Source organism: Amblyomma mixtum, chromosome 7 (genome assembly GCF_055824585.1).
Source record: "Amblyomma mixtum isolate Tamu chromosome 7, ASM5582458v1, whole genome shotgun sequence".
Taxonomy (NCBI): domain Eukaryota; kingdom Metazoa; phylum Arthropoda; class Arachnida; order Ixodida; family Ixodidae; genus Amblyomma; species Amblyomma mixtum.
This window is the reverse complement of record NC_143018.1, coordinates 102007638-102021382: the sequence shown is the minus strand read 5'-3', so window position 1 is coordinate 102021382 and position 13745 is coordinate 102007638. Positions and strand designations below refer to the sequence as shown.

At 45.3% G+C, this 13745-nt stretch overlaps 1 protein-coding gene across 5 annotated transcripts in view; it reads left to right on the top strand.

Moving 5' to 3' along the window:
- Positions 1-13745, top strand: part of LOC149337032 (uncharacterized) — a 121687-nt gene that overhangs the window by 67282 nt on the left and 40660 nt on the right. For all 5 annotated transcript variants that reach the window (XM_089553238.1, XM_089553239.1, XM_089553237.1 and 2 more), the window contains exons 14-16: positions 630-671; positions 2032-2094; positions 5575-5613. In XM_089553238.1, the coding sequence (XP_089409364.1) occupies positions 630-671; positions 2032-2094; positions 5575-5613 (144 nt within the window). The remainder of the gene's footprint in view (positions 1-629; positions 672-2031; positions 2095-5574; positions 5614-13745) is intronic.

Below are 13745 nucleotides of genomic sequence, written 5' to 3'. Positions count from 1 at the left end.
CGGGGATGTTTCTCTGCAAGTTATGCTGAAAATCGACATTGGAGGTGCGCTCACCGCAAGTGTCGGAATTCATTTAACGGCTTTCTGGTATCAATAATCGAGACATTTATTAATGCGAGCACGAAACTTGCTGAGCGCTTCTATGTAATAGTTATAATTATAAAAGAAAACCGCTCCGTTCCGAGCTAACAGCAGCGTTGCTGTCAAGCGCTCAAGCGGTCTCCTGTGCGTTGCGCCGCTGACACGAACAGGTTTCAACTGCGTTCGACCGCGTCTGCCACTACATTTTCCCTCTGCACTCTCCTAAATAAACGGTACTTTCTGTAGTGCTACATGGAAAAGGAACCGCTGGAGCGCATAAGCGCACAGAATTCGGTGCGCACAGAATGCGGTGGGGAAATTGAAATTTCCCACCGCAGCAAGAGCAGGCTGACAACAAATCATGTTAATAGTGCGAGTTGCTCATAATATCCGACACGTGACTTCCAAAATAGTCTTGTATAAGTGTGCAACTACTCTTGATTCGCGACTAGTTTATAGGTCATTTGCCGCTAATATCCAGTGGTACCGACACACTTGTGGTTCTTTGCATGTCAGTCTCATTATATAACCTGCTTTCATTGTTTCAGTGGCTGTATCTGCAGCAACCAGCGCAGCGCCAACAGCTGGCGGTACGTGCATGAACGAGCATAGCTTCCGAGATCTCTACGTAAAATGCAGTAGTTTCTGCTATATCATGTCGTGCTCAGTGCATTTATCAATGGGCCTGAAATGTGAGCGCTGCCAGAGAGCAGGCGTATTCTAGATATTTAATCCGTGCACCTACAGAAGTGACAGCTAATCTATATTTGATGTCACTCTACAGTAGCACTTGATGCTGTAGCTTCTAAAGCCGATAAGTAGAAATGCTCTTGCAAATTCATGGGTACTAAGACATCTTGACTCAACTGCTCAAAAATCTGAGCTTTTTAATTTGACCCCTACCATGAGAGCTGACTGAGGGCAGTCGCATGCTTCAGTGTGGAAGTAGTGCCCTTGAGCAGCATTCGACGAGCAAGCGCAGCAAGAAAGGAGGTAATATTTGAAATACAAAAATGCAGTTGCTGATAACATCTTATACAGGAACGTCCCCTCACTCCTGTGAAGCACAACTGGAGACTTTTTTTAAGCATGCCTTCATAATTTCGCCTGAAATGACTCCGTCAGCGACTCTTCAGTTGTGTTTTGCACCTCTTGCATAAAATTTCAACCAGATTCCGACATAGGCGATACGTTTTGCAGGCAGCGCAATACTATAATAAATTAGAAATTTGCTCCGTCGAAAACAATAGCTCACGCTCTCATGCATGATCGTTCATGCAGCCTCTAGTCTCTCCTACGTACGTTTTCTCACAGGTTAGTTGTGCCCGATAGACTCCGGCAGCTCATTTCACTGAGGGTGTTGCGAGCTTTTTCTCATCACTTTTTTTCTATTGTTCTCGTGTTAAACCAGGGCACAGCTTCGCTACCTCGAACGGCGCTCGACGCGCCATAGCATCTTTCCACTTGCCCGCCACATACTTCAGTTTGTGTGACACCTGTAGTGAATCTGCATAACCACCGGCATTACTTGAGTTTAAGCCCTTTGTTGAGCTTTGCAGTAGTGTTTCAATCACTGCCTCCGCAATCGCACAAGAGAAGCCGACATAGATGAGGCTGCACACACATCTATTAGCTTATTATTCAGTGCACTTGAAAATCGTAAAAGGCGCAATAGGCACTCTGAAGCGAGACTCTGGTCTCCTAAACATTTGTCCACAAGATTACAGGAAAGCTTTATTGTCTACGTATGCTGGCTTGTCCGTTCCATCTTGTCCTCTGCGGACATGTGGCTGAAACTGCAGCATGAGACAAAGGAATGGAACCAAAGTAAAACCGCTGGCGATGGCTCATGTGCATAAATTATAGAGAGCAGTGGTAAGCGCTGCGCTAAAGGCTGTCTAGCGGTTTCAGATTGGTGTGATCGAATTTTTTCGCTTAACCTTTTTCCAGTGCTGCCTTCTGTCGCGTCATCATCTGCCAGAATTTCCGCAGCGAGTGCGCTCCTCGAAACTGGTACGCATTATATACCACTTTGTACGATTAATAAAGCTGTAAATTTATCAGAACATACATATTTTTCACCTACTTACAAAGTTGCAGACAGGTTAAAACATACGGCACTGGCAACACGCATCGCGAGTATTTTTACCTGTTCTTCTAAATCCATATCCGTTAGACGTCCTGCATAGGTTCTGAAGAAGACACGCTGCCTGAAACTGTTGTACAGTGGTGAGCAGCCTTGTCTAGAGCGCTTGAGCAGTGCGCACTTGGTAACAAAAACTGAAATTAGAGAGCAGCCCCTCATTACAGGGCAAAGTTTTCGTGCCTGCTTTATTTACGAGGCTATCTGGCGCTACTTCCGTGCAAGCGTTGCAGCTGGACCCTAGAGACTGCCACAAAATCTGGATTTGTTTGCAAGGAAGTGCACCGCCCGAGCGCTCTAGACACGGCTGCTCACCACTGTACATATAACCAGCATATGTTGCCAAGTTTCCTGATTGCAAAAATAGTTAACTACAGCGGGACATGACTGTGGCTTCAACAGCTTAGATTGATATAACAACGTTAAGGGCCTCCCACCACAGAAAAGACTGCGGCGTCGTCAGCGTAGGTGAATGTGAGCGCCAAATGTACAAAAATCTCCTGATAAGCAACTTAGGTGGGAGATATAAAAGGTAGATGAGCCGCCTAGGTCACGTGACCTTATGACGCCATCGCTTCCAACTTAAAGGATTGTGTGTAAGCCACCTATCGTGACCGGTGGCAGTTAAATTACTGACTGGGAAGGAGCAACCTGAGTCTCACAAGCCGCACTGGTGGCTGTGCTTGAAGCAGGTACTTGCCGGGGAAGGTGCGCATGGTTTAACGGCTTTTCCACTGCGCCAGGATATTTATGAGGACTCGATAACTTGTGACAGAAGAGACGGGTTTATGGTTTATGGGGTTTAGCGTCCCAAAGTGACCCAGGATATGGCAGACACCGTAGTGAAGGGCTCTGGAAATTTTGACCACCTGAGGTTCGTCAACGTACACTGAGATCGCAGAGTACACGAACACCAATTCCGCATATATGGGGATTACCTTAATAAAGGTATTTCATCATACTGTTAAGGCGGAAACTATCCTCTCCAGCTTTTCACCAAAAGTAGCCAGCTGTAGTTGCTTCACTGTGACCATTTCCACATAGTTTACATAATGTCAGCAGCTTCACTCTGAGGCCATTCATGAATGTAATCTTGATAATAGCGCACACAAAATACAAAAAATTGAGGTTTAAATTGCACACCTGGGTGGTTTATGTTACGAAGCAGCATATGAGCTGTGAGAGACGCCGTATGTAGGGCTCTGGGGTCATACCATAGAATTTGACTCCACTAAAGAACAGCCTGTGATGTGTGCTGACATCTTGCAGTGCGCGGATGTTTATTTCGCCTGTGGCAGTTGCAGCGGGTCTAGCTACGTATTTTTAAGTCATAACCCTCCCGAAGACCTTATGCGTTCGACACTGATTAGCTGGCGCTTAGCAGTTTCCGATAAGCCCAACCGACAGAATACGGCATATAGCAGGTTCTCTCAGATACCAATGACATTTTACTAATATCCCTCAAGAGAAAAGTATACAACACTTGTATTTTGCCAGTACTTGCCTACTGGGCATAAACGTGTAGGCTAACGAAAAGGGCGCAGCTTAAGGTGAGCACAACGCAGTGCGCTACGGAACTAAACATGTTAGGTGGAGCAATTAGAGACAGGACGCGGGCAGAGTGAGTAAGAGAACAAACGCAGGCTATTGATGTCCTATTCGAAATGCAGAAAAAGAAATGGGCTTTAGCTGGGCATGTAATGCGAAGACAAGGACAGCAGAATGGATTCCAAGAGAAGGGCGCCAAACAGTTGGGTGGGTGGTTGAGATTAAGCAGCTTGCAGGGATATGGTAGCCGCAGCTGGCAAAGGACATGGGAGAGGCCTTTGCGCTGCAGTGTGCACAGTCAGGCTGATGACGATGATTACGATAATGATATGATCATGTAGCCAATTTCAATTAAATGCGCTAACTATAGAATTACAATAGACACTAATTTGGATGGTGCAGTGTCAAGCGGGATGAACGTGTTGCATTGGTAGAGGCTACCTGAATTAGGTTTGGATTTTTGGGGTTTAACGTCGCAATGGGACCCAGGCTATGAGGGACACTCTAGTGAAGGGCTGCAGAAATTTGGCCACCTGGGGCTCCTTGGCGTGTGCTGACATCGCAGAGTACCGTGGCCTCTACAATTCGAATTCGGCCGCTGCCGCCGGAATTGAACAAGGTGTTTCTGGGTTAGCAGCCGAGTGCAGTAACCACTGAGCTACCCGGGCGGGTTCACCACTGAATTAGCACAATGAGAGAACTTCGAAGGCAATAACTCTATTTGAAAAAATAATAGCCCTTCAATCTACCACGACATAATTCATCATCTTTTTAGAGCCGCCTTGGAAGTTTTAGTTTACTAGAATAGAATAAACCACTAATGGCACTTCCGAGGAGCATATAAAACCTCACTAAGCAATCCTGACGGCTCCTATCAAGCGCAAAACCTTTTTTTTTATTGAGCTGCGTATGGCGATTGTTTAAGCTCTCAAGGATTGCTTGTCAAGATGGATGAATATTAGGATGCCTATTGTATGGTCAGGAAGCTATCTCTGTCATTTGATACCATGAAATAATGCTCAGCTCACAAGCATGTGATCACTGAATTAGAAATAATCAGAGCCCTATAAAGCGGTGCCTATCACAGCCCATATTTCTCTTTATGAAATAAACGCGTATAATATGCTTGTGCCTTACGACATGGGACACCTATGGAAAGCAGAGAAAAGGCAGTTTCTCAGTAGCGTATATCGTAATACTCAGCCCTCTTTCACAAACAGGGAATTGTGAAATGAGCTCATTTCGTAAGGATTTTCTAAAGCACATATCTGAACCTGGCACGTATGCTCATACTAAGGAGAGTCTGAGCGCCGGAGGACGTTCACGTTTATGTTAGTGCCACGCCGGATCGGTCCAAATGAGGCTCCTTTCAACCTGCTGGTGGGTACACCCTGCATAATCAGCCTGCATGCAATGAAGCCAATGATAGCATACTGTCGTAATGCATGCCCATGGAAAGCAAGAGTTCAGTGTCGTGTGGCTAGAGGTTTGTGCACCAGGAGCAGCAAAAATGCATGCCGGTTTGTGTAAACATAATCTATATCCTTGCTCTGTCTTTGCCCAGAGTAGGTTCGTACCTACTTCTGAGGCCACATCCCAAGCATTTGCTGATCTCCGCTAAGAAAATATGGAGTCTGGTCTCGCCCGCTGCCACACTGCTTTTCTTTCCCACACCTTTGGTAATGCTAGACATATTGCTATTTCTCACTTTCGCCTAATAAAAATAAAAAATATATCTTGAATTGTCAGTGTTAAACTGAGTTTAAAACGAAGTCTTATGCAAATAACTTCTTTCCTTGCAGCAAAGATGCCAGCGTATCTGCCCACAGCATCTATAGCTGGTACGTAAAAGCTATTGCCCTGCCTGGTAAAGGCACTACAATAGAGCTAAAATCCACTTCCTTAATGCTACACAGAGGACTAAAGAGCAATATTTGCTCAGACTCAGACGGGAGTGCATGTGCGCTGTCAGCCATGGTGTTTAATTTTACTGAGCTCGCGTTGAAGGTCATTGTTATGAAAAGGAATTTTACGAACCTGTGTCAGGCGGTCTTCAAAGTTGTAGTCCTTTAGCTTTTTAGTTCAGTGAGGTTTTCGAAATATACACGGTGCCAACGGAAGCCATTCGGATGATCTGTCATGTTTTCTACGTGCTAACCATGGCCGTTCCTGAACGTGTTTAATTAGCAGCAAAAGCAGTAGGAGCCGGGCCACTTGGCAAAGAACATATGTAGCCGCCAGGTGTGGTCTAAAAACAAAGCGACGCAGTCAATAATTATTCAGTGTGCGAGCAATGCAAGAAAATTTCCGACCAGAGTCCAACAAGCATCCGCACCAAGTTTGGAGGTGTGCGGTTTTCTTCGCCCAAACGATGGTCACCAGTGTTTGATACCTGCAGTCCGCGCAATATAGTATACTGCGTTGTCTATGATCTTTCACTACTTAGGCCTTACTGAGAAACCCTAAATGCAAAATGCGAGTACTGCATTGTGAAGCAATGGTTCGGGTAATTCGTTCTTCTGAGCCTATCCAGCTTTCTTCGCTGTGGCCTGCGCTTATCATTCCATTCGACGTTTTGTTGAAAACACGATTGTATTTTAATGTTCACAAAAGGGACTCGAGAGAAGTCGGTGCACTATAACACACGGAAATACTAACAATGGCATTCATATAGCCGGAATCCTGGGCAATATTCACAGAAGAGACTATGGCAGATTTCGAATGCTACTAGGCTACTAATATTCATCTAGGCTTAACTGTTTTAGGCGTCATTTATTATCGGGTGTCAGAGTATCTTTTCAATTATGCAATAAATGCAGGCCTCAAGAACGCCAGTCAAATTATAAACTGCAATATTCAAATACTAGTATTTCCAAAATTACCAGGCTAGCGTCTGGATAATTTTTTTCGACCAATCATATGCCTCGATTTCGAAAAAGCGACATTAGTGCCGGGAACAAACATATCATGGAAATGGCGGAGGTTGTGGCAATCATGTTTTGAAAAATATTTTCTGCATTCGCTAGTTGTTTAACTGCCTGTTTCCAAAATTACGGCTCTGACCATAGATGGAGCACACCCGCGATAAAGCTTCCAATTCGTAATGTACACTTGTCTACCAAGGTCCTTAAAGGATCGATGTGGATGTTGGCTCCAAGCCGTATGTGCACTCTAGTGGCTTCATAGACTGCTATTTATTGAACAAATGAATCTCGCGGGAATTTTGCTGCTTTATTTTTTTTTTGTGTAGTCATCACTCACTGCTTGCTCTTCAGAGCAAGCTTGACCGATTTGTGCACAGCGGCGGCTGTGCGGGGTATACAAATTTTCGTTAGAACAAGAAGTTTGCACAAAGCAATTAGATGCTGAGGTGGATGTAAACAAAATCTTTCTATAGCTCTATTGCTATCACATTCGGCACCTTAGGTCACTGATTTTTTTTAATATTTGCTGGTGCTTTTTCGAGTTGTGGTCCACCAGAAAGAGTACTTTACTGCGGGTACTGTACTGCGTACTCTACCTAGGCCGAGCATTCTATCTCAACTGAATAAAAGTCATGTCGCTCTCTGGGTAGTGGCGTGCAATCTAAAATGCAACTCTTTCTTCTATTTGTAATAATTTGTTAAAATTTTGTTAAAATTACTAACCTAGTAAGCACTTTATTTCAAATATGTTAAAGGAGGCACATATCGAATTTGGAATCTAGACAGTTGTGTACAAAGGTTCATAAAGGGTGCCTGTTGACAGCAAATGTGCAAGTCGGTGTCTTCGTAGAGTTGTTTATATTGAGGAAATGAAGCCGAGGGCACATATACACCCCTATATTGTCAGACACATGCCTGACTGTCACTGGTTGCTCGCTAGAAAAGGTTCGACCGACGTGTGCAGCCGAGGTTCCAGTCCAACTGCATACAATTAAAAAGTGAATTGAAATGCACTGGAAGGATTCAGTGGCTGGCTACTGCGGCACGAAACGTCAAGGCTGAGCAATGCACAACATAGGTGTGGTTCCATGACAAGATTCCTAGCTACATGGTGAAACCAACGCTACTAGAGCTTTAGCAGCCAAAAATTGGCCATTAAATGAAAACTTAGTTTCCAATGATCAACGCCACACAAAATATACACACTGTATAACTGGCCCTCATTGCCCCTTAGCTCAGTGACCTTCTTGTAATATGACAGTTAAGTTTTGAACGTCCCAACGCCACTCTAGCTATGAGGGACACCGTAGTCGAGGGCTGCGTACAATTTCAAACGCCTGGGGTTCTTTACCATGCACTGACATCGCGCCGTACTCGAGCCTCTAGCATTTCGCCTCCATCAACATGCGATCGCCGCTGCCCGGATAGATCTGGCGTCTTTCTGATCAGCAGCCGCGAACCATAACCTCTGAGCTAACCAAGCGGCTGTTCTGGTAGTCTTCATGCCTTAGGCAGCGTGAGGGTTCTTGCACAGCCTCCGACCTCATCGTTCAATCTATTTCAATGTAACACTCACGGTAATCGTGTGTTCGTTGCTCACGACAAAAGTTGGCTGGTGATCACTTTTGAAGTTCTGTTTCACGAAGAATCGATACCTTCAAATGTAGATGATTAGATCCCAGGGGCCGTTCGCATGTTCACACTGCGCTGGTTAAGACTACTGGGTATTAAATGGCTGTGTCAACCATTAGCAGAGTTGTTTTAATTTTCACCATCGAAACCAGTGACACTGGCCACACCCAGTATCTCTGACGTCACTCTGAAAGAACGGAATAAGTCCTTCCGAAACTTTACACTGAAAGTATGCACGGCATGCAATCTGAGGCAAAGAAGGGTCGAATTCAAGGGGCAGGACACTCTGTGCAGAGTTTGCAGGCGGAATGCATACACATGCATGCGTGTGCTCCTTAATGCTTCATTATCCATAAATAGTCAACCCTCTGGACCGTGCCATAATTTCCGGTAATAATTCTTATGCATAGAGTTCAAAGCTCAAATTTCAGGCTTTTCGGCCTATCAATAGAATTTGCGGGCGTTACTGCATTTCCTCTTCGATGTTTTGAATATACCGTGAGCGCGTGGTTACTGGCACATTTTAGAATCTCGATATCGAAGAGCACAAAGCATGCAAAGCGGATTCTAGGATTGTCTGTTGCTTCGTTGCTGATAATCTTGATAAAGCTGTTCAGGCTGCTCGCAACTGAAGGAGAGTATACAATGAGAGGTCCTCTGTTTATTCAGAAGTGGCATACACTTGGTCTTCTGCACATGCAACTGCGTTCAATGTGTTTTCTGTCAAAATTGAGAACTGGACGCTACTCCGGACATGAGTGTATACAGCAAATTGTTAGTGGTATATGCCCTTAGAGGACAACTTACTTCACTGCGACGACTTTCACCACCACCACCAAAAGCCTTGAACTCAAAGGAATGTATGCACTCGAGGAATTAATCCTGTTCGACCAATTAACTGAAAAGCGGCATCTAATCTGCTTTTTATTGGTACACGCCAAGCTCTGTATTGATTTTCCTAATTGTGTGTCGATTTTGGATGAACAGGATATTTTTTCTCACTACACTCTTGGAGAAAGTTACGTAGGCCCCAGCGAATGGAGCGTAATGAGCTCTAAAAGCAGCCAAAGGGCGTTGTAGCAAGCTACGATTTTGATTATTTATTAAAGCATGCTCATCCTCAACAGCCTGAATACGTTCAGTGTAGGACGAAGGCTTCTCATATTTCTCGAGTTAACCACCGCCTGTTCGAGCTGCGCTCACCCTGTTCCCACGGACATCTAATCTCATCCTGCCATCTAACATTCTGCAGCACCCTGCTACGCTTGCCTTCTCTTGAAATACTTTGGTGCCCTTAAGGACCATAGGGTATTTTTCCTTCGCATTACATGTCCTCCCCAGCCAAACTCTTCCAATCGATTTCGACTAGGATACGATTAACCCGCGTTTGATCCCTGACCGTCTCTGCCTTCTTCCTGTCTGTTAACTTACCTGTTTTTTTTCCCTAGCTCAATGATTTTTCGTCAACCTGATCCGCTTACGTTAAGGTGCCCATTTATGCCCCATAGGTACGGGCAACTCATACTATTCAGGTAAAAAGAGTATACCTTTTCGGATCATAAGAAATAGCAGGTATGCGTAGACTAAGTATTGGATTTGTGAGAACGAAAGCAGAATGATAGAGTACTTCTGCTGCTATGGGTAGGTATACATATCATCCAATTCCTCTGCTTGATAAAACTGGTTTCAGTTTGTGGAATCTAGCAGAAATATTGGCGCAATTGGACAGCCAGCAGCAGCTCCAAGGAATCCTCGGGTACGTGTTAAACATTTCCCTCAGCGTGCAACGCAAACACCTGCGCGCAACACCGCTTACATTTTCGTGCATTCTAACCAGGCTACCGAGACTGCAGATGATGCGGGCTGGTGGCTGAGTGGTGGCGCTGTAATCGCCAACCCTTGTGTTCTCCTAATAGCATTAAACTGGTAAGGGAAGACTGGTAACGCTTGGGAAAGATGGTAGCTTGAATAGACTTCATCAGTAAACGCCATAGAGCTTTCTCTGCCTTTTTTTATGCACACGCTTGCCTTGGCTAGGGCGTGGTCGAGCTCGGAACTCAGGCTTAGACTTCCCGTCCTCGTGACTTGCATCAGCCTGTTCGCTACCTTCGTCTAGAGGTTTACTCCTAGCGTGAGATGCGGCAAGGGCACAGCTGAGAGCTAGTTCTGCCGGAGGCAAGGACTACAAAATTTGTGCAAAAATTACGAGGAACTTTAGCGGCTGAAGTGGTGAAAGGCGAAAGCCGGAGTGCTGCATTCTGCTACGTGATTGTTCACTTCACATTTTGTTGGTGCATTAATTAACTGCCAATAAATGACGCTCAATCTTTGCCTTTAGGAGTGGAACGCGACAGCGTGTTGTAGCGCTACCAGGGACTCCACGGAAAGCCACCGCCCGTTTGGCGCGATGCGTTGCCCTTTGAACGCAACGCTTTTTGAAGAAAGGAAATATGCGCTGTAATTCTCTGTCATCTCGGTGGACACCTGAACCGCACCGTACAGGAAGGGAGGAAGTGGAGTGAAAGAAGAAAGAAAAAGAGGGACCGTTATGAAGAGAATGAAAATTGTATTTCAGGAAAGGAAATTATGCAATAACTGTCTCGCATATCTCGGTGGACACCAGTCGAAAATTGTATTTCAGGATAGGACATTGCGCAGTAACTGTCTCGAATCTTTCGGTGGACACCCGTCAAAATTCGCGCGCAGTTACGTCACGACCATTTCGGCCAATCTGAAACGTGGACAAATTTCCTAACACGTCTTGGGCACGACAGCATGAGCCATTAAAGGCTTTCGCCTTAATATACAACTCACGAAGTCTTCAGCGCGTGAGAATAGCCCCGGTCTGCACAGCGACAATGCTGTCGAGACGAGAGACCCAACTAAAAAACAACTCCACTGATCTATCCGAGCAGTCCACTTTCATTGTTCTCAACTCGATTAAGTAATTACGTGTAGGAAGATGCTGCCCTAATACGACGTTTGCATATTCCAAAAAATGTCACGCAAATTTTAAATATGAATGCGATGCGAAACCTTCGGCAAAATATTTTAAAAGCAGCGTATGCACATCAAGTGCGTCTCAACTACCGCATGCAACAATAAAAGGAGCATGAATGTCGGCCTTTTTGACTGTCCTCTCAGCAGTGCCCTGTCCCGAGTGGGACACACCGTGGAGACGGGAAGGAGGGCGCGGTTAGGGCTGCCTGCCTCGTCCTCGTAAAAGAGCAGGACTGCTCCCACCTGCAGTACACGCATGAGTGAAGCAACTCGTTACTCCGGGGCCAGTCTGGTATTATCCTTTCTGAGCGCTGTTGTATCCATGTCATTTGACTAGCATCACCGTATCTTTCTTCTTTTCTGGCTTTAAGGGACGGCCGAGAAGGGTAAGCAGTCTGTGCACTCTCGGTGATAGTAAATTTTTTTTGCTATTCTGCACCAGTTTACCAGGTTCAATGTTTAGGAAAATTACGAATCTACGGCGTCGTACAGGTCCATCATTTTTGTACAAGAGTATTGATCAGTTGAATACAGCAACTTTGAAATTAATGGGATGCTATATGACGTCGGCGAAAAGAAATGGAAATCATCGAATCTATAAGAAACAGATATCCATAAAAAAGGCACAAATAGCAAAGGGATATTATTATAGTATATCATATGGATTGCATATTCATATCGCTCGGTATCAGCGGATCATATGATACTTTGCAGTTGGGATAGCTATCCCTGTTTTCGGGCATATAGCGTTCGCTAATTGTACCCCATAAAATACAACTGTTTGAACGATTGGATTCCTCATGAGGACGAGTAAACGGCAGAATGCAGAGAGCACAAAAGAAAGTAGCGTTTTTTGTTTCCTTTTGACTACAGAAGACGAGAAGTAAGTACACTATGTACAGTAAGTTATTTGCTGTATTAACCTTGACATTAAAGTAGCCGTCTAACACAGCGTCGCTTTTTCACCGCTGTGCACGGTGATTTTATGTATGTTTCGATTTAAACCTTGGTACAGTAGGGCGTCAACGGTTACATGGTTTTAAGTGGAGGTTAGTTGCAAGAATATATGCATAACCAATTTGAATTGCTAGTGAAAAGCTGTGACACATTATATTTAACTATCCATTGGTTCAGTTGTTGGGTGAGCATGGGCGCCATTTTTGGTGACTGAGGGATTTTCGAGATATTTATCTGAGTAATCCGAGCTCTTATTCAGTGCTATCAAACATAATTGCAGCCACCTGCTTAGTATTGTATCCCTCTGAAGCAACACGAGCGAAGTATCTCAAGCAGTGGGGTACCCTGGTGCTGGTGGGCGTGAACGGCTTCATGGTTCTAAGTCGAGGGTAGTTGCAACAATGTATGCTTATAAATTTTTCATTATTAGTGAAGAGCTGTGATTTTGTATATTTAACTATCTATTGTACCTAATAACGAGTACGACAGTTTCTGCTTCGGCATGGGAGCCAGTTTCTGCGATTGAGCGATTTTCAGGACATTTATCTGAGTAATCACAGCTTGCGTTTAGTGCCATCGAACATAATCGGAGCCACCTATTAAATATTGTGTCTCTCTGAAGGAACACGAGGGAATTATCTCGAGCAGTGGGGCTATGAATACATATGAAGGGTAGTATTACCGTAAGAGGAGAGAGCCAGAAAGCTGCCTAGAGTGTGTACACCTAGCAGTATGAAATGTATTTTTAAACGCTTCGTAACTTCTTTTAATGATCGCAGTGTGTTTGAGCAGCATTCTGGCTGTTTTAGAGCGCAGCTCTTTGGCGTCCGTTCCTGGGTTTCGCGTCGTCGTCGGCGTCGGCCTCGTTACCAGCTCCGCCCCCCTTTCATCCGCAGCTGGGGTTGACTCACTATCGGCGTCAGCGGCATCAGTCAGTCGCTGCTATCTCTTCCCTCCTCCCTTTATCGTGTTGTCCGCTTGCTGCGCGCGCTTCTGCCCCCATCGTTTGCCGCTGGGTGTACACGCCGCCCCCCTCCCCCCTCTTCCTGCGAGTCTTCGGTTGTCAAAGCGCCGGCTCGAACTTAATTCCTTTCTTCGCTCCTCCTCCAATGCAACCCCTGTGCGGTGGCAATCAGAGAGCCAGATCGGTGGCGGCGGATCTGTATATGTGCACCGCCCGAGCCGAAATTGCCGCTGCCGTTCGCCCTGTGCGGTGGCAATCAGAGAGCCAGATCGGTGGCGGCGGATCTGTATATGTGCACCGCCCGAGCCGAAATTGCCGCTGCCGTTCGCCACTGCGAAATTATCTGCCAGTTCTTTCTGAGCCATGAGAGAGACGACCGATGGAAGTCCTCCGTCTGCTAAAAAAAAAAATTCTGTGATAGCGCATACATGTGTTGCTCGATTTCTTTGCCTCAATCTATCGAAAAGGTGAAACAGCTTATTTGCTGCGCTCAAAT